A 21,324-nucleotide genomic window follows, 5' to 3' on the forward strand; every position below is an offset into this window, starting at 1 on the left:
CTAAATTTGTAAAAAAATAAGAGGAAAAGTTTCCTTGGAACTTTTGGATATTTTCCCATAAAAAAGGTAAAAGCTACCTTTAAAAATTAGTCTTGTTTGTGTTTGCTCAATACAATATAGGAGCTGTTATTACTGGTTTTGACTACAAAAGTATAACACATGGAGGCTAAACTTTGGTTAATTTTCCCCCCTTTTATAAAAAAGTTTAATTTAGAGCTTGTCATCTTTAAAAAAAAATCACATTTGTTGCACAATTATAAAAGGCACATATAAATGACTGAAAGAAAAAAGTTTCAAACTTAAACTGATTAAATAAAAATGAGCATTCCAGAGTATTTTCCACAAAGAAAAAAAGAAATACAATTTATATATAACCAAACAAGACAAACAAGTGGCTAAAAAGGCCATTTTTTTTGCTGGAGTTCTCAGTATTGTTTTCTCTCTCATTATGGCTGTATAGGAAGCAATATTAAATAGTACATGATCAGAGATGATTTGATCCATATTTTCTAGACACTACCAATGCAGAATGAGGCAATGGCTGAAAAATGTACTACTCCAGGCAACTTCATCACATTTTTGCTTAACACAGCATGAAACCAGAAGTAATAGAGGAAACAAAAGAGGCAGTTCAAAAAAGAAGATCAACAGCAGAAGTGAATTAATTTCTTTGAGGTAATCCTTACTATGATGTTCACAGCTGCCCTAGCGGGTCTCAAGTCCCAGAAGTCGTTTCCACTCTTCTTTGAGGATCTCCTGTCTTACTCGAGGAAAGAATGGGCACACAAACAGCGGTTCCTGTGCCCAGGATTCCTCTAATTGCAACAGGCAGATCTTTCATCAGTAATTCAGAAATGAAGCTGTAGAGCTTAAGCAGAGATTCATTTATTCCCACAGCTGGTAGTTCCAAGCTATCTGCAGATAGGAAATGATGTGCAGCCTGGAAGCCGGTCCTCAGCCGAGCTCCCTGTGGTGAGCATTGCAGCAGTGAGACGCTCCGAATCCACCGCAGATCCATGCATTCAAACCTGGCTGGTGCCCAGATCATCCTCACTGAGCTTTGTTCTGCTGCGTGTTGGAAGTTGCAGCCTGCACTTCTCCCCGTGGCCTTTCAAGGTCATCTGCCCTTGAAAAAGTTTATTTTTTCGATGGAGGCAAGAGTCAAAGTTACATTGAACTCACAATCCCCGTCATGGACACCTGTCTTCCGGAAAGCCCCAGCTGAAGCGTTATTTTCCCAATAGTGATGCCAATGTCCTTTGCTGTCTGCTCCAAAACCGTACACATTCACCTAGGAAGTAAGACAGAACTAATGTTAACATAGAATCATAGAAGGGTTTTGGTTGGAACAGACCTTTAAGATCATCGAGTCCATCCATCAAGTGGTTATGGCCTGGAATGCAATGGCTCTTCATCTGAAATGCTGAAGAAACTCTCTTGATTCTCAAGTTTCTCTTGAACCTGAGAACCTCGGTGGTGTGCCAAGCTATTCTGCTGCATGAGATGATGCAACCACAGAATAATGGTCCAAGGCCTACTCAAGGGACATGATATCCTAAGCTATGCTGAGACCATCACCACACTTGAGACCAGACAGAAAATTTCTATCCATTAACTCTTGTTTAGCAACATGAAAAACACATTCCTGTTCCCTAAGCATGATGTTTGACCTTAGAAGGTCAGAGGCTTGGGATGGGAATCTCCTCTTTAGCTGATAAAGGCCAGGAAGAGTGAAAAAATCTTGGGGTTTGCTCCTAGTCTTCCAAATGATGACCTATGTCAACCTCCACTTATATGCTTCATTACATTACATTTTCAGTCAGTTCAGAGACAGATGGACATTGTTCTTTTTGTGTATATACTCCTGTCGCCCTTCCTCTCCCAGCGGCTCATCCATCAGTGGCTATGCCAGTCTTCTCTGGTGGTAAATGCCCAAACATCAACACAGTTGACTTTTATTTAAACTGAGAGTGACTATATGGCTGGTTTTGAATGGTCATAGTCCACAAAACACACACTCTAACACACCCATACCTGGACCCACTCAAATACAAGCTGATTTTAAGTTATTTTTGATAATGTCAGAGCCTTGCTCATTGCCTGCTTACTAGAAAACAGTTACAGAGGCAGATATATAACAGCAGATAACTGCTGTTATCTGCCTTGACTGTGGTACAGTTTCTGCCAGCATCATTAGGAGTATCTCCATCACCTCTCCCCAGCAACACAGGCCTAGGTGACAAAAGCTTTCTTTCATCAGCAGATCTGTGTCCAGGGTGTGGATTTTGCCAGCATAGTGATTTTTATCCCCCATGCTGACAAGCCCATGCTTGCAGGATTTTGTAGAGCTGACCTGGCATTACACTAATCAGCTAAGTCTCCAGTCACCTAGGAGAGTCACCTCACATCACTCAAGCCAGGGAATTTTCTCAAGTAACTGCTGGAGCAGAGGCATTTGCTGTAACATACTGTACAAACCCACAAGCTTGGGTTTGAAAACAGACCATCTGCATTCCCCAAATTGGCTTATGTAAGAGCTGGTCATCAAAGTTCTCCAGGTGGGATTATGTTTAAGATTTAGATATCCACATGGAGGTGCCTGAGCATCCATTACACTCAGCGACAATTCAGGCAGCACAGTCTGGTAACCAGGGAGTGATCTCACTCCCCTAACATCCTACCAGGAAGGTGGTTTAGTGAATCAGCCTCTTCACACAGAATCACAGAATATTAGGAGTTGGAAGGGATCTCGAAAGATCATCCAGTCCAACTCCCCTGCCATAGCAGGATCTCCTAGACAAGGACACTCTTGGCTCCATTGATTAGACAGATAAGACCTCAACGCAGTTGTTTAAACATAAGTGCCATTTGAAATGTCCTTGGGTACTCAATACATCTATTCAAGGTGGGCAGATGTCACAGAAGACCACGAGATTCATGCATTTATGGCCTGGCAGCTGGAGGCAAAGGGCATGCCCAGGGCAACACCAACAGCTCTTGGTGCTTAAGAGTAAGATAAAATATAACTGGGACATCCACTAATGAGATGGGCAAAGACACCATCCATATTTAGATCTCTTTTGATACCAAGTAGAATCCCACTATTTATGTTTAATTATATTGCCCTGGAATGCATCTTAAACCCTACCACTTGCTGATATTAAAAAAAAATCTGTCACTGTCAGTGAAGCATATCTGCATGTTACTAAGGACTCTGTGTCTGTTTGAAGAAGCAAATGGCAGAGAAGATGGAGAGGAGGAAATAAAGGCTGAATGAGTGGCCAGGGCATGTTCCTGGCACTTCAGTGTGAAATGTCCTGATTTTTTATCCATATATCCAAACACAGCCAGAGTTTACCTCATCGCATAAATGGAGTGCAAATATCAATGACAGAAAGCCTGTGGAGGGGTATCTCCCATGATTCTGGAGCCAGTTTTCATAGACGTATTTCATAAAAGCTGGATTATAAACCAGGATCTAGGCAAAATTGCAGAGAAAGACTCATCAGTAAAACATTCCAGGGAAAAAATCAACAACAGTAGCATGTCATCCCTAAAGGACATCAGGGTAGGGGGTTGGAGAAGAAAGGAATAATAGTTGTTCCCTAAGGGCAGGTGAAAGGGAAAAATAAAGCCTCATAGTTAAGTGCATTCAAGAATATTCCCCATGTGCAATTACACATGGATATTTCTTCCTTGGTATTGATACACCACTTGCTTATGCTAATGTAAATCCTGTGTGATTCCTACTTAAACCAATGGGTATGAAATGGCACAAAAATGGGAGAAAAAATGGGCATTCAACTCTCCCTACAGAGTCCTGCTGATATGCTGGTAAGCTCTGGGGAGTTGGAGGCCTGAGCAAGGCAAGTGTAAGATGCCATGCCAGATTTTCTACAATCATAGAATCATTTAGTTTGGAAAAAAACCCTCAAGATAATTGAGTTCAACCACAATTTGGGTGGGAACATAGGAGCAACTATATCTTCTGCACAATATGTCAACCATGTCTTGGTATCTCTATAGGTACAGATCTAAGAAAACCAGGGGTCAGGTATAAATTGTCAGGAAGCCTAACTAGTTGCATCAGCTGCATTTCTACCATTTCCCAAATATCCTGTTTTTCTATGCTTTTTTGTTTTGTTTTGGTGTTTTTTCTTTAAAAGACATAAATTGCACTTGGTTATCTCTTGGGAAATTATGAGGCCATCTAATGGAGAGAGAGCTTTCAAGATCAGACCTGAGTGAATTGTAAATCCAAGGACTGGTGGGAGCCCCTGGTTTCAACCTCCTTTCCCTGAACCAGGCAAAGCGAGGCTTTTCCCTTCACGCTGTGTTTGTAATTAGGGTGACAGCGTTTCAGTGCTATCTAGTTAGCTGCAGGGCTTTTCCTTTTACAAAGTCATAGGTTAATTGCTGATATTGTATCTGTGTGTAATCGTCTCTCACGGAGTGTTTTGCATCACACAGGGTGGGAATAAACACAGACCTCTCTGTCTGCCTGGGAAGCTGCTGCATATCAGCCAGCCATACCCTGGGCTGGTGCTACTCAACTGTGACGTGAGTTTAACAACCTGCCGTAGTGCATCTCACAAGGGTTTTGCAGAGGTTAATAAGATCCTCACAACAGATAGGGATGAGCTAAGTGATTATCTAATACCCTCTAGAGGTCCACAGTTTGAAGCACAGGGACATAAACTGATATTGGTTAAAGGTCTCATCTGAAGCCTTTAGCAAAACCTGGCCTCTTGAATAGAGGATGTGTGCTTTAATCTGTAATTTTAATGCTCTGGAGCTAACATCATACTTTACTGGCCCTTGAGTGATGAGGAACATCAGCTCTTCTAAAAATCCTCCTCTCTAAAGGATAAGAGAATTAGATTTTTATTTTGCTGGAAGGTCTGTGAAAGAGGAAACATCTTTTACTGCTCCCTACAGAGCCTGCCTTGGTTATGTCTTCAAACCATGCAGCTACAACAGCTTCGCATGGTCGCTAAAGGTGCAACATGGGAATGACAAAGGGAAATCTTGCCTCCAGCAGTAGGGCACACCTATTAAGCCACAGCATACTTGGGAAATGACCCAGGAGTGAGAAACATCCTTGACATTCAAACAGTCAATTCAAATTATTAAAAAAGAAAACTTCCAAAGTGTCTCCACAGCTCTAAGTGTTGTTGCATCCAACTGACTGCAATGGGTGGGAACAGAGTCACTGCTGTGGAGGGTGAGCACTGATCACCAATGGTGCACCTGAAGTCTCCTGAGCAGTACCAGAGGAAGCAATGCAACCTTCAGAACAGAGGTAATGCCGTGGCACAGTGACAAGATGTGGTTTCTTTCCAACTTCAGTTATTTAGTGGTTGACCTATGTCCTGAGCAGCACACAGGAACTAAGTCTTTAGCTTAGCCAAGCCTTGTAAAGAGTGTGTGCTTTGGTTGCAGTTTCTATGTCAACAGCTTCCTTGGATTCTGGCAGTCTCTCAAAGAGGCAAAAGACCTACAGGTGGTTTAGCAGAACAAATTCACAAACCAGCACTTCTCACCTTTTCTTTTTTGACTTTGATTTTCCGTGGAACTGGAATATAAGTGCTGTTAGGAAACAAACAAAAAAAAGACACCAAGGTTAGTAAAAGCCCAACATAACAATATTTTCCTCTGTTTCCAAAGAAAGAAAGAAAGAATATTCTTCATGTACAGGAATAAACTCAAATTATTTAAAAATAAAAGGAAAAAGAGTCTGCAATTAAGTAATATAGCATAAAAAGAACTGAGGTGTCTCTGAAGCAAGTTTATAGGAATCCACTACATTTGTAAAATTCCGAGTTAATTATTGACAGTAGGACACCAAAGATTTAGTCGATAATATATTGTAAAGTCAATATTATGTGGAGCCCATGACTTCTAATTCTTGGCCCACGACGGTTGCAGTCTTTGAACTTTGATGACGAGAAGGGCTTTCCATTTAATTTCCCGGCAGAAAAACCTTTTCCCACCAGAGGGAGACTTTTCCCCTCCTAATACTTGTGGCTCCTGCATAATTTTCAGAGTAGGTGGTAGCTCAGTTCTTAACTTCTGAGCCCCTCACCAGCAAGCTATGCCCTTCCTCCCCAGGGGGATGCTGAAGGCTTCCTGCAGGTCCCAGCATAAAACTTCCAAGCCGTACCTTATGACTGGGTTGAAATCACGAGTTATGTCTTGAAAACAAAAAACCCTTTTCTTCCCCATATCTCATGCACAGGGCATGCTGGCATTGCACGGATTGTCACGAGTGCTGTGAAAAAAAATTCCCCAAATTTCTTTCAAGTGAGAAAATTCAGCTGAACCGGCCTTGTAATTAGAGTATATCTCAAAATACACTTTTAGATGGGTTGTGGTAAATCACTAAAACCTTTCAGTAGTTCAATCTAAATGTTTTTGCTTGATTTTTTTATAGCAACAAGGTTCCTGTAATTACCATTTTCTTTCTCTTTGAACCATGGATCATTAGCACTTCGAAAAGTTAACCTAAGTTTTCCCAAATGAGTGGTGACCTGGCAATATTGTCATCTCCTTAGGTACTCTGGGCCTCCCTGACAGGAGATGTGACGGGTGGGTTCTAGCCCTCTGAGATGTGACATGAGACGCTAATGGGGCAAGGGATGCTCATGCAGACTTCTTCATCTGCCCTCAGCAAATATGCCTTACATCTGCTACCATGCCTCACCTTGGTTAGCAAAACTGGTAGAAGCAGACTTGATGATCCCATGTCCTTTTTGTGGTTATAAAGACAAAAAAGGCTTCTTTACTGGAAAAACCTTATTAATACATAAATAAACAGACAGCCTTTTCTAAAAAGGTGATGTGGAGGAAACAAGGGGAGCATATCAAACCAGGACACTACATAGCTCTTGTCAGACGATATGTTAGGCATTTTAATAATGGGATATTTATTTTTTTCAGAGGCAATATCCAAGTCCTGCTGTCACTTGACTGCAGAATTTCATGCAGCTGCATGGCAAGTATTGGCACACTGCTTAAGACCCGATGGAGACCTACACCATTATGACCATTTGTAAACTGGGTTGCATAGCAGCCAAGGAGTTAGTGACCCAGGTACCACACAGGAGTGGGAATAGAGTAAAGGCTATGATGAAGGTGGCTGCAGGTGGAATTCATATAATCTGGAAAATGCCTTCCATGAGCCACTTGGGAGGGCTCTAGTGAAGTCTGCCAGCATCACTGGCCACCTTGTGCTGAACTTCTATTGTACCCTTGACACAAGAGGAAGATGCAGAACGTATTAAGGAATATAAAAATTGCTATTTGCTAAAGAAAGCAGAGATACATGGAGCTTTTTTCACTATGGAGATTCCTAGAAGACCTGTAGAAGGCAAGTTAAGGCAACTAGGCTAAAGATATGACTGATGAGAGCCTGGTTTTCTGTCTCTGAAGGCTTTTCTTTTTTCTGGGACAATGCTTAATCTTAGACAGCCCCTCTGAAATGGGACATCTATCAGTCAGATGGGACATGTCTGAGAGAATCACTCAGCTGTCAATTCAATCTAATATTAAGACCATCTGCAGTTTGATTTTTCTTTTGACCCATTAAAAAACTCTTTACAAATGTACATTTCCTTATACACTCTATCTGACATTGTGTGTTTAATGCTTGCTCATAGGTTTATTCTGTTAGCCTAAAATTATGTTAAATAGATTATGATTTGTATGCTTATGATTTTCTGGTTTTATTACTCCAGCATGTGCCAGCTTACTAATGATGCAATTTCCCTGCTTTGATTATGGCAAAAATTCTAAAGTACTGGTATTTCTTCCATGTGGTTAAATACTCACACAGTAGTTTCTACCAAATGCTTACCAAACCCATGCATACAATCTAATTAAAAATATAAAACATATCATGGAATTTATTAAGCAAAGATGTTTTTCCCTTCCTATGCTATGACTGCCTTGAAGTCAACCAGTTATATCTTCTGACAGGCTAAGGGCTCGCTCAACTTTACCGCTGCAACCCACTTGCTGCCACTTCTAAAGGTAAATACTTGACAAAAGTGAGTGAATGGCTTTGTCATCTGAGCACAGAGCAGTGACAGAGATGAAAACACAGATGGGTGATGATGGCAACACCTGGCACACTATGGGTACCTCTACCCAGTGCAGGCATGGATTTGAGAAAGATGCAGCAAGGGACTTCATTCAAAGACCACTGAAGGCAGCTGGGAGCTTTCCATTGCTTCTGATAGGATTTGGATCCAGGCTTAACATTTTTTATCAGTACACCTACTAAAAGAAGAAAAAAAGAAAATGCTAAGCCTTGCAAAAAAAGGTGATATTTTTAAGCCAATTTTCAAAGTGAGCTGATTTTTCCAAGTTACAAGTGTGTCCTGAAGATGGATTTGTTTTCAAGACAACTTATGACTGTATATACTAAGTGCTGGTGGCAAAAAAAAAGTAGAGACTAAACCATATTTGTTACAAGTGAAGAGAATCTTAATAACACGTAAAAAGAACCTAAAATGCATTTGCAAAGGGAGAAAATAAAATTAAAGAAAGAAAAAAAAATCCATTTGTTGTCCCATCAAAAAGTTTTCCTTAAAACTCAAAGAGGGTCTTATCCCCAGTCAACAGGGACATACTTTTCCAAGTTTTTAAACTTCTGAGACTCTGAAATTGTTGAAACATCTAGAAATTCAATAAAATGTTGAAACATCTCGAAATACTTCTCTCTGGAATAAATCAATCTGATCTACTTTTGCTGTCCATGTGTAACAGGGTGCCACTGAACAATCCCACCAGGCTGTGGCTTTACATCTAGAAATAACCTCACACACGGTACAAATGTCACAGATTTCATTCTCTGAATTACGAAAAGCCATCGTATAGGAAGGGAGAGAATCTTCTAGCAGACGTCCAGAAGAAACATGCACTTTGTTCACATTTCTAATTCTAGCACTGCTATAAATGTATTAAGCTGGACAATGTTTACTTCTGAAAGCACAAAGAAGAAATGCAGAATAAATATGAGTCTGGTGCTTTACTGCCAGGTAAAACAAGTTAGTTTAAAGGTAAGGCACATAGATGACACAACGATGTCTCCTCTGCACAGTTCTCAATCACCTTCCACCAGGAAAGATGGACAGAACTCCTGACCGACCTGTCCAGGGAAGGATGCTGTGTCCCCGTCTCCTCCTGCTCTCACTGTCTCCTGTCAGCAGCCTGCACATTCCTCTCTGCCTCTTTGTCCCCTTCTGCAAGTGGGATAATCTATGTTGAAGGGCCTCTTGGCCACCCAAGTGTCTCAGGTGGGATAATCCAGATGACTAGGACCACTGCTGAATGAATAACCCACCAAACACCTGATTCTGCAGATGGCTGTCTGATGGGTATGTCTGGGTATGGACATGCTGTCTGTATCCAGTGTACTCCCAAGCGACTGGAGATGTGGAAGAATGAGCAGAAGCCTAAAATGAAGCACTGAACCCCAAAGCCCAGGAAGCCACTGCTCAAATTAGCCACCTTCAGCAGCAAAAAGTCCCCCTTTCATTTCTCTGAGACCACTGTGTGGGGCTGTGAAAAGCTGGATCTGGATCTTTGCCTCAAAGACTGCACTGTAACATTAAGCCTTTCCTAGAAAGCAAGTGTTCAGGACTGAACAGTGACCTGAGAAGGTCTGTAAAGCTTCCCTAGGCCTTATCAGAAGCAGGAAATTGCCCAGCGTGGGCTTTCCTGTCCCACAGCAACGTGTGGGAGCTCCCACCCCTTCATCCTGCCCACTCAGGGCTGCCCTTACTCACAAGTTGATGGTGCCTGTGGTGAGAGCAGTGACCACCCAGCGCAGGTCCAGGGTTTTGAAGGGGATCAGGATCATGCTCACATTTTCTGCCAGCTCCTTGTAGCTCTCGGGGTAAACGAAGTGATGAGTGGTCTTGCTCCCAACATCTGATTCATAGCCAGTGGTGGGGGCACGGTTCATTCTGCAGCCCAAAAGAAGTGAGAAAGGAAGCGGAATTAGGTAGGTACAAACATATGTGATTCTTCTCCACATCATGTACTTGAGGTGGCAGGAAAATGCTCCCATGGCTAAGGAGAGTGCTGTATGCAGGCTCTTCAGATAGCCTTGATAGCGTGTAGTAGTCCTCAAGAAGGCTGAAATGACCATCACCCATAGTGGATAAATTAAAAGTAAATGAAAGCTCAGCTTTAGTGTGGGATTCCTTGGAATAAATGGGAGTGTGTACCAAGCAGGTCTATCTCTGAGAACATCCCTGCATTTCCTTTACAGCCAGCAGAGAGCTGGTCAGAAGAGTGGTGAGTCCATGAGGACACACCTTCTTTCATCTTAGAGTTGCAGCCTTTCTCAGTAGGTGAGAAAAACATTGACCTGAAGTCTCTCAGCTTGACTTCTTGCAGTTTCATTCCCCTCATCTGCACAGGTGTATTTGAATATCTAGGGTCAAGGAAACAAACTGTGTTACGTGTGACGGAAGCAGCAAATGTTTCTTATGGCTCTCCTGTGAAAAGGCACCAAAGCCACAGTGACAAATCCAGGACCTGCTGCTGACACTTCATTTACTCAAATATTACTTTGCAGTATGTCCTCCAACTTTAATACACCTAGTTAGGGTTACTCTGCACACACATGCTATGCTTTAGGTAACTGTAGGGTTAGTGCATGGAGATCTGCCCATAGCCCACCGGGGCTCAGACTAAATGTATTGGCCAAACGGAGCTACCTGATGTTGGGTGTATTAGGGAACAGATTTGGGGTTTCTGAACTCAGGACTGCAGAAATACCTCTATGCCTGTGTACACTTCTGAAAGCAAATCTTGGGGACAGATCAGCAATTCCTTCCCTGAGGCATTAGCTCCCCGCTGGCAGAGACTTGCATGTTCCTGTGGTGCAGCGTAATGCAGGCTAGAGATCCCCAAAGTGGCTCTGACTGACCTTGCATGAATCCATGATGCTGTGCAACACCATGGAGAAATCCCCAAGCTGGCTCTGAGCAGGACAGGTTTTCTCTGCAGCCCAGTGGAGTTTTCTGCAGAGACATTAGCTCAGCTCCTGGCAGAAGTGCAGGGAGGACAAGGAAGGATGGAGCTGATGAGGTGATGAGGAGCATTGTACATTGCCAGACAACGTGTTGTCCTGGTCACTAATAATGGAGGAGGTAAAATCTGTTTATCGCGTCTATGTTATTGCAGTGCTCTCCCAGGTGAATCAGTGGCATTTAACTCCCTCAAAAGGAGTTATTAGTGTAGGCAGACTATCCTGCCAGCCTGCCTACAGTTATGTTATTGAGTTAGCCCCTTCCCTGCCAGTGACCCACATTGTATTCTGGAGAAATCCTCAGTAAAGCATGAGACTTACTATGTTTTATCTTGAGATTACTCAGTCTAAGGTATAAAATATGGGAAATTATTTTGCCATCAGGACAAAGTCAAGGGCATCTTAGTTGTCTTACTCGCACCCTGCCCTCTGGTTTACATACGTTCCCCACCATCTGTGGTGGGGCTGCCTGAGTAACATGGCAGAAGGCAGCATTCACATCCAGTCTAAGCAGAGAGATCCAAGCAGGAATTTCCTTCTGTCATGAAAGTAAATAGTTAAACAAATAAAAGTGGGTTGGAACACAGTGTTTGGAAACAAAGATGTCCCATCAGACTCCCTGGCTCTTCCATGTGCTTGGCTGTATCGCCGGAGCACATGCAAGGTGCATGTGAATATCAGGTCACCAAAGATTTTGTTTGTTGGATAAACAAACTTTCCATGGTGAATCCTAAAACCTTGTGCCAGATCTGGCTTGAGATTGCTAAAGTACAAACCCAAGACTGGAAGGTTCAATTCCAAGTCACAGAGAGTTTCTCCCTTGTCAGGGATGCAAGGCTACGGGAAGGGCAAGGCCTCAGAGCAGAAATACACATCTGAGTACATTACTCTTTAGTTAGAACTCCAAAAATAGCTTTTGAGTTGAGCAAAGCCTCTTCTACGTGAATCTGGAAATGTAGGCCTGGCAAAATAAGAAAGACCACACAGGAATGGCGCTGTCTCCATAGTGAGCGACACAGATTTCCCTTTGTGGATCTGAGGACCAGGTTGGCTTTCTCTGCCTTTAGGGAGGTATTTTTGGTAGAGTGCAAGGCACGCAACTGAAGGAAGCAACTCCTGAAATGATTTACTGTGAACATTTAGATGTCATCTGAAGACACTACAGCATGTCCAAGCCACATTGGAGGTCAAGTGCCCTAAGGTGGCTTAACACTTCAAACAGTGCTGATCTTCTGCTGATTCACTCTTGACTTGGTTGCCTTGAAAGGACAAGTTGATACAACCCTTTACAAAGTAGCTGCAGCCAACAAGTTGTCTTCTGTCCACTGCAAAGCAACTTTAGCTTTCCTACTCCACTGTTGCTTAAGAAAGAATCAGTGCAATAAAGTAAAACTGATACAGTCAGTTAAGTGTGTAAAAGATAACTTCTGAGTACTAGCTGCAGAAATAACTTCTACTCAAAAGTGCAGGTTTTTTCAGCTATATTTTTTAACATAGGTAATTGTGGATGGTGCAGGATAAGCTACAGTATCAACATTTAGTCATGTTTTTTTTCCCAGACTAAAACATAAGGTCATATCTCCAACACACGCAGATTTGACCTAAGTACCAGATTTCACTAGATCACCCCTGAAAGCTTGTTTCCTCACTTGTCCTCAAAAATACTAGTGAACCTTAAACAACACAGACAACTGGAGCTGAGGTGGTGCCTACTCACCTGAGCACAAAGTCATGCGAGTCAATATCTTCGCCATACTGAGACTGTAGAAGGTTGCCGGAGTTGCCCACGACGGCGCATCGTCTGCACGTGTAAGTGTCTCGTTCCTGCAGCGGATCCCTATCCCCAGGAATGATCTCAAACAATTCCTTGAGAGTAGCATTGATATTCTTTGGAGTTCTCTCTCCTTGCAATTTCTGGCAGGGAGAAAAATCACTCCAGGTCACCAACATAGCTAGCGTTTCTGTGAGCGAGACATAGCTTCAAATGTCTTCTCAAAGACCATTCTTGCATCTACCTGCAGTGTTACAAGACTTTGGGTTGGGTGCATAAATGTGGAAAAAGTGGAAAATCCCTTCCCATTAACTTTTTAACTTTGTTCCCCTTTTCCTCTCCTTCTCCTTTGATTCCCAGACCTACCACACCACTCTGGCTAGCCATGAATCATGTGCTCTCCCCAAGGCTGCTCTAAGCAGAATAAACGTTCCTGTGGTGTCTGTAAACCTAATCCCACCTTGGGCCAGATATCTTCTGTTAGGACATGTATAAGATTTCTTTTAACCCTCTAAGGAAGAACAGAAGAGTCTCAGGGAACCTGATGGAGCACAGAAGTGGCTGACACCACTTACAGAAATTTTGCCATATGCCAGAAGTGGGAGTGGGAGATCCTATTGCTGCTGTTCTGGACTGTGGAGGAATCAGCTGCTAGTGCAATAGGAAACTATGGTAGAGTTAGCCCTATGGGTTAGAGATGTAAAATAACCTAAAAAATTCTCCAGGATAAAGAAAACCACCCGGACCTTGGTCATTGTCTCTGTTGCCAAGGAGGAAAACTCTTTTGTAGCAGCTCTGTGGTGCATGGTAAAAACAATGGTTGGATTGGAAAGGTGCCAGCAAGATGCAGGGCAGGTGATGGTCAGACACTCCCTTTCTGGGGCTCTGCTTGCTGAGGACTGCTGAAGAGGCTGGGAGTGCTGGCAGATTCTCAAAAAGCACTGCCCACCCTCGTGGTGCTGCTTGCTTGCAAGTTCACAAAGGGAGTACAGCTCCTCACACGAAGTCTGCCAAAAGGCTCTGCCCTTGCTCTGCCAGCCCAGGGCAAGGAGAGACAGGGAGGGAGGGAGGGAGGAGAAACACCTTTTCCCATGACTCCCAGCAATGACCTGGGGTAATTTGGCTTTAGTTTTTGATGCGTTTCTCTTACCTGTACCAGGAACTGTTAATTTGTCCTGATCTCTGCCTCCCACACACCAACACACACAGATGTATTCACTGTAATTTTTGTTTAAATTTCATGCTCTTTGCAGACCTATGTAAAGCAACTTTATTTGCACTGAATTGAGTAACAAGTCTGTGGAGCTCAGAGCTGGGGCCAAGGATTGAAAACAAAGACGACAAAGGGATGATATGTACAGAGACTTAACCTTCCTGCTAATCCTTGCTAACCTGTATACCCATATATGGACTGCACAAGGTGGTCTTCTATTAAAAGAAGTGAGTGCAAAACTCCTGCTGGGCTGAAGTAATTAAGTACCTGTTATTACCTTGGTTCTTCTTTCCTCTGCTATAGCCGATGCTGAACACAGGCAGAGACAAGATCAAGGGCTTGCATTACCCCAAATTTAAGTCCATTGAGAAGTGTTGAGAATCAAAATAGTCACTGCCTTTTTCAGGGCAGACACATTAATAAAAATACAACTTGTCCCCTTCCTTAATTTCATTCCTTTAAATTCACCCTGAGGGCAGCACAGTAGAAAAGCCAGGTCAAGCAACCAAATGGCTGCACATGTAGCAAAAAGGTCACCAGGATGCCCAGACAAGCACTGTCATTATTGCCATGTGTGTCACTGTTCAGTGGATGGCTCATTTATTTAAATGCAAAAAGCTATCGTCTGAATTTGACTGTGATGCTACAGACACATGTTCACATATCTAAACTCTTGCATATTCTTTATGAATCTAATCTAAACTGTTATTAAAACAGAATTTATGAAAAACATTCAATGCTAGAAGCTCTGCAGCCTTCAAAATAAATGGAGACTTTTCATAGATATCATAAAGCATATGATCAGGTATATAACGCAGAAAAATCCAACTTTTTTTTAAAGGAGTTTAATTTGATTTATTTGATTACCTATATGCATCCACCCATGTATGCCCTCTCTCTGTATAGGAGAACTGACTTTAACTGTCTTTAAGAAATGGAAGGAAAAACCACCAAACATGCTCCAAAACATTTTTAATAACATAGATATTCTAGGAAAAAAAACCCCAAACCTATCCTGGAACTGATTTTGCTTGAGTAAATTAAGATGAATAAGGTAATTTTCAGAATATCCTAAGTACCTGAGCCCTCTTTTTAAGTTAAAATAGCCAGAATGATATAATACTTAAAAGGAAAGGAACTGGAGTATTGATTTCTATTTGATGCATTAAAATGGTAAGAAACATTATCATGGATAGGCGCCTCCATCTATGCAGAACAGAGACCTGTCTTTTCTTTCTGTTATGCTGCTATCAGTCTAGAGTAACTCGATGGCAACCAAGTTAAAACCTGGGCACCAACACCAACGAAAAAGCAGGACACCATCGTCCTACGATCCCTCGGTTGTACACAATTTACACAGTGGAGATTATTACTTATGTTAGAGATTCCCTCAAAGACCTGAAATAGGATGGTGACCTTATTGCACTGTGCGCTGAACATCTGTACAGTAGGGCATCCTTCCTTAACCCATTGAAAGTGCTCTGTTTTCATTTCCGCAAGGATTATCTGATTGGACTACACTTTTCAGGCCTAATCTTCAATCAGGACTGGTTGGTCTTTGACATAGCAGCAAAAGAGAGCAGAGCATGCAATGACACTGGTTAACTCCGAGGCAGATGATAGACAGTTTTTAAAAGTTCAGGCTTAATGTGCAGACAATTTCTTATTGCACAATGTTTACTTGACTTCTTGAAAAAATACATTTTTAATAGCATTACAATTACAAGCCAATTATAGTTCACTTTCCCACACCAAATTTTTGACCTTTTTTGAGTAATGTTGGTTTGTTTTGGATTTTTTTAGCAAGCTTCCACCAGTCTGGCCTTTCCCATAGATCAACAAAAGCACTGGGTGAAAGTCTGTCCATGCCGTGCAAGGCAGAGCCGTGGCCGTGCTGTGTGGCTCTGCTAGGACAGCATCCTCTCTACGGGTATGGATATAGCTGCTGGAAGTGGGCTTAAACATGCTGAAATACCTGACCTCTGTGTCCTGAGTGAAGTGGCTGCTTTTCTTAGAAGTCTGTGAAAGCAACAGCCATGTCTAATGATGCAGCTTAACCCACCTTGCGTCCACATAGAAAATATCACTAGATCACTTAATGCTCCACCTCCCCTTCATAAAATATTTTGCTGACACTTAAGAGTCAACTCTTCACCTTAGATTGTTAACAAATATAATTGGGAGTTCAGATTGAGAAGTTTTCCAATCATCTTCAGACGGAAGACAAACCACCCTGTCCTTCCAGCCTTAGAAACTCCCCACTTCACATACAGAAGTTGACTAGCTGGTTTTGCATCTACTTATTTTAAAAAAAAAAGGAAGAAAAAAGGCAAGAAAAAAACCCCTCAGAGTTTATGAAGTTATTTTCTTTAGCCATTAATGGCTTTTGAGGAAGTGCCTGTTCCTTCTCGTACCACGGTGTGCACACCTCCATTAAGGATGACAAGGGACTTTGCTACTTTCCTAAACTTCTGAGAAGGCTTCCTTGGGCTTTCCAGTACCACCACATTGCCAGCAATTGCCGAGAAGCAGTACTCAAAAGTCAGCTAAGAGTGTGCAAGGGGAGGAAGTGAATTAAGCCAAGGCTGCTCGGAGCTAATGGCCTGGAGTTGAGGACACAGCTACAGTCAGGAGAGCTTCAAAGGAAAGCTCTACTGGTGCCTCTGCATCCATGGACAAATTTGGCATGGTATTAAATACACCTTCAAAATCCCAACTTATTAGCAGGGAGAAGATATCATGAGTGTGATGTGGATGCAGTTGGAGCACGGATCGAGACACAACCCTGGTGGTAGACGGGCAGGTATAGGTGTGGGTCTGGCAGCAGCCAGCACTGCTGGGGCAGCCCTGCTGCAAGAACATGGCAAGGCAAACTGGGAACCTGGTGTAGCAGTGCTGTTCTTCATGGCTTTTCTAGTTTTTTAAACTGTTTTCAAAAGATAAAGAGGGAAGAAAGCCCCATGAGAATGTCTTTTGCACAACTACTAATTGCCTTGCTGCAGCAGTTCAGAGGCATTAATACTCAGGCAGCACTTCCCAGCTATAAGACATTATACAAAGATTAATCCTTGCAACAGTCTGGTGGGGCAAATCCAGGTAATCTCCACTTTGCAGACTGAAGGAGAGGTTAAAAGGAAACCATCAATTTCAAAAATGCCTCCATAGTCTGGAAAATATGGCATTATTATTGTTATATTTAATGTCCTGCAATTACTATGCATCAAAGAGATTAAGGGGAAGAATATATGGGCTTTCAAGAGTTCGGGCTTCGTTTAATGATTTGTGTCTGTCAAAAAATAGGCATTTTCAAATACGAATGCAATGTGCATATATTATTTAAATAGGACACAATAATATGCGCATGTCAAATTACATGATTGCTGACTTCCATGGCTGGTGGAGGTCACCTCCACACTGCTCTAAGGAGCAAAGTCCCTGCCTCCATCAGCTTTGTGTGTCCTCTTTTCTGGCTGAAGGATGCTCGCAGCTTGCAGCACCACAGTGCTCAGATGGACCCATGAGCTTGGACCACCTTCAGATCCATCTGTCCTTGCTGTAGGAGACCCTGGAGCTGCAGTTGGACAAACGTGGGGGCTGCCAGTGGTGATAAGAGGTAGCCCAGGTTTGGGTTATCCCTCCCAGTATGTCCAAGGCTGGTCTAGATGTCACGCTTGCACCCAAGCAGGACAACACCAGGTGGGTGGGACTGGGCATGCAGACTGTGATCTGGGCTGCGTTTGGTGCCACCTTCTGCAGCTACCTGGTAGCTACACGCTGTCTTCAGAGCGCCGAGCCCTTTCTATCGCTTTCAAAGTATCACAGACAGTGTCCCAGTTTTCAAGATGACTTCTGGTGATCAAAGTATTTGGGCAAATTTTCTACAAAGAGCATTCAAAATGCATGACTCAGGTGCCAAGTAGCTCTGCTGCTGTCAAAAAAAAAAAGTCTCTTAAAAATAAGTGCCGCTTCCATGATTTCCCCGGCGCATGTGTTGGGGATGCCCTTTTGTTCACCGTCTGGTTAGCAAATCTTTAAGCCATATATTACATTTTTTCCTACAAACATAAGGAATAAAAGCTAAAATTTTCTGCTAGATATGCTAATCACATGGCTGAGTTTTCTTCCAAAAAAAACCCCAAAACTCTCAAATATCAGAAGACTTGAAATAAAATTTGTTATAACATAGTAGTTTATGAACAACGTGCTAGAGATAAGATTTTCAGGGAACTCTGAACCTGATTTTATTTATCACAGCTTTAAACTATCAACATCAACAGAGTTATTTTGGATTTAGAACAGCAGGTTCTGATCTCATACTTTTTATACTTTCTGACCACCAAAAAAAAAGCCAAAAAAAACTGAGTATAAACCAAGAAAACTATAAATAAATGCTGTGCTGTGTTACAGCATATAATTCTTGCCCTGTTTCCTTATATACAGGTTACTAAATTTAGTGGAAATGTCCGCAGCATCTGTGTCAGGGAACAACAATGAAAAACTTGCAGGTGAACCGGCTCAGGGAGGTGGGACAGAAAATACAAACAGAAAGAAATGCATCACATAACTAAAGAGGCCAAATTCCAAAACACTGAGACTCTCACAGGCAGATGGGTATCACTAACCCCAGGATGGACAACATAATTTTATTCACAGCAGCCAGAAATAGTTCCTCCCAAAAGGCCACATCCTACCGAGCTGAAAAAGCTTAAATCATATATTGTCCAAATAAACCATGAAGCAGCCCTGCAGCCACGTAAAGAGCTGCAAGCAAGTGAAACCACCCCATCCTTTGGCCCCAGATGTCATTTTCTCTCAAATACTGGCCATTACGCTCTGAAATCAGTCCTCGCTTTCCTAGAAGTGAAGGAATACTAATGCTACAGGAGTATTGGGGTGAATAATCCTTATTTGCGTGTACTGCAACAGGGCTAATGGGAAGGGAGGGCAGACTGAGCTTGGTAGAGAGAGAAAATCTCTGGCAAGGGCTCTGTCTCTGTTTAGTCCAAGCACATCACGTGGGTCTCCCCATGACAGGAAAGTCACGGCTTTATAATAAATAGCTCCAGAGCAGGAACCGTTGTCTCAGTTACAGCACAACGAAACCACCACAGGGTCTGAAGTCAGTTCCTGAGAGCCAGCACATGCTCATTTCTCCCCTGAAATGAAGTTTAAGCAATCTCAGGTCTCCTCATGCCTCATCTTTTAAGTGCAAATATAGTAAAAAGTCACGAATTATTGAGTTGGCAAAGTGAGCGACAGTAAAACATGGCCGTGAGCAATGTTTTCTTTAAGACTGACAGAAACCTCTTTGAAGATGAGCCTAAAAATGAAGAAAGAAAAGGGAATGGAGTCAGGATGTACCTGGGAGTGAGTTACTGTAGAAATGACACTCTCTGTCTCAGAAATGCTTACCCAAAGCAAAACCTATATAGGAAATAGATTGTAATGAGGAGCTGAGGTCACATCATGCCTCGGTTTACCCAGCAGCATCTTTCATAGACGTCAGGGCACCTTCTCCATCCACTATAGATTAGAGTATTTTCAGTAAGCAACTGATTTCCAATAAACAATGCAGTTATGGAGGACACCAAAACATTTCACACGTTCTAGTTGAAGATAAGTTCTAGCTGGAAAAAACATGGTGAAAAAAGTGTAGAAATCTTATAAGATTTATTTTTACCATCTAAGAAAAAAATCTGCTTTGATTTTATGTTCTGAAGTGGTGTATTCCCTTTGAACTTGACCTGAATTTAAAAAAAAAAAAATGAAAACACTAAAAATAGGGTTAGACAGCCTTAAAAATTAATGGACGGACAGCTTGTATTTGAGCTTGGGGGGGGGCAGGGGGGGAACAGAAAAAGAAAGAAAAGACTTTCGGCTGTCATGAAAGTCACTAGTTTTTAATTTAGCTGAAAAAGAAACATCCCTTCCCCCCAAAAAAAATGTTTCAGGTTGATCTGAAGTGAGATATTTGTGCTTTTTTTTTCACTACAAGGAGAATCGGAAATTCAGACTTCTTTTTTTTTCCTTCCCTTTTTTTTTTTTTTTTTTTTAAAGAGAATGCATTAAAACTTCATGTTTAAATCCAAGTGGGGTCTGGGTGCAGAATGTGGCGTGGCTTTGCTCAGGGGCGATGCACAGACCCTTGGAGCAGAGCCCCCTCAGCCCTGTCCACCCAGCTATGTCTTGCAGGACACCTCCTCAGCCCAGGTGCTACAGAAGTGCAGCCCCTACACCAATGCCAAGATTTAGGATTGATTGTCCTATCCTTTCCTTGGCATCTCATCGAGGTGTCGAGTGCTCCCAGTTTCTGTATTCAGGGGCAATCAGGAGGCACTTCACAACCAAATCTCCCAGCTCATCGCATCTACGAACAACTTCATTGTCTCATCTACGGAGCTCGATTTGGAATTCCCTGAAAACTGCCAGTTCTTAGATCAACTCAGCTCCCTTGTGAAACCTCACCCTAGGGACAAAGGGAGCTAGGACCTGAGCTTGCCATCTTCCCTAGGAAATGTGGGGACCAGAAGGAGAAGTGTCTGGAGGCTGCAAGAAAAACACATGGGAAACCTGAGCCACGGCCAAGGGGCAGGTGAAAGGACGCAACCCCTGGTATATGTGACACCCATAGTAAAAAGTAAGGTTTCATCACAAAATGAGGATATTGTTTATGCAACAGTTAAAGACATCAGTGGTATCTCTTTTTTCAACAGCCAGCATTCAACACCTCCTGTGAAACCAGAATGCCCCCACTGCCAAAGTGGGTGCCTGTCAGAGAGGCACCAGGGGAAGGTTGAAAGCCTCAAATTCAACATCAAGGGTTGTGCTCGCTGCAGGACACCAAGTTGCAAGCGGTTGTGTGTTCAAAGAAAAGCATAAGGAGACGATTTTTTCCGAAAAGAGGAAAAGTGACTCATAATGAAACTGTGATTTGTATGGTATCATTGCAGCCAGAGCCTGTGCTTTTGGCAGATCAGCAGCGCAGTCCATGGGCAAATGATTTAATCAATGTCTTGTTTCAAGAGAACAAAAAATGGGCTTTAATTAGGCAAAACATCAGGATACACCTCCTTCTCTTCTGTGCTTTTTGAACAAGGTATCACTAGCTTTTGTGCTCCTTGGATCACCCTACTCAGAGGATACACAGAGACTGCTCCTTCCCAGTGACCCATGGCCGCCTGTGCACTTTACAGACCAGTTTTACATCACTGGTCACAACGGAGACTGTTCTCATACACATGGAATTAATCATTTTCTATTTAATCCTCCTAATTATTTACATGCCTTACAGTAGGG

General features: G+C 42.5%; 1 protein-coding gene across 1 annotated transcript in view; it reads right to left on the reverse strand.

Moving 5' to 3' along the window:
• Nucleotides 1-819: 819 nt before the first annotated feature.
• Nucleotides 820-21,324, reverse strand: part of ST3GAL1 (ST3 beta-galactoside alpha-2,3-sialyltransferase 1) — a 21,248-nt gene continuing 743 nt past the window's right edge. Inside the window, exons 2-6 of the mRNA XM_010194102.1 lie at nucleotides 12,762-12,958; nucleotides 9,792-9,971; nucleotides 5,544-5,589; nucleotides 3,359-3,478; nucleotides 820-1,291 (exon numbers count right to left, since the gene is read on the reverse strand). Coding sequence (XP_010192404.1) covers nucleotides 1,118-1,291; nucleotides 3,359-3,478; nucleotides 5,544-5,589; nucleotides 9,792-9,971; nucleotides 12,762-12,958 — 717 coding nt within the window. The 3' untranslated portion in view covers nucleotides 820-1,117. The remainder of the gene's footprint in view (nucleotides 1,292-3,358; nucleotides 3,479-5,543; nucleotides 5,590-9,791; nucleotides 9,972-12,761; nucleotides 12,959-21,324) is intronic.

Source organism: Mesitornis unicolor, unplaced genomic scaffold (genome assembly GCF_000695765.1).
Source record: "Mesitornis unicolor isolate BGI_N332 unplaced genomic scaffold, ASM69576v1 scaffold27531, whole genome shotgun sequence".
Lineage (NCBI taxonomy): Eukaryota > Metazoa > Chordata > Aves > Mesitornithiformes > Mesitornithidae > Mesitornis > Mesitornis unicolor.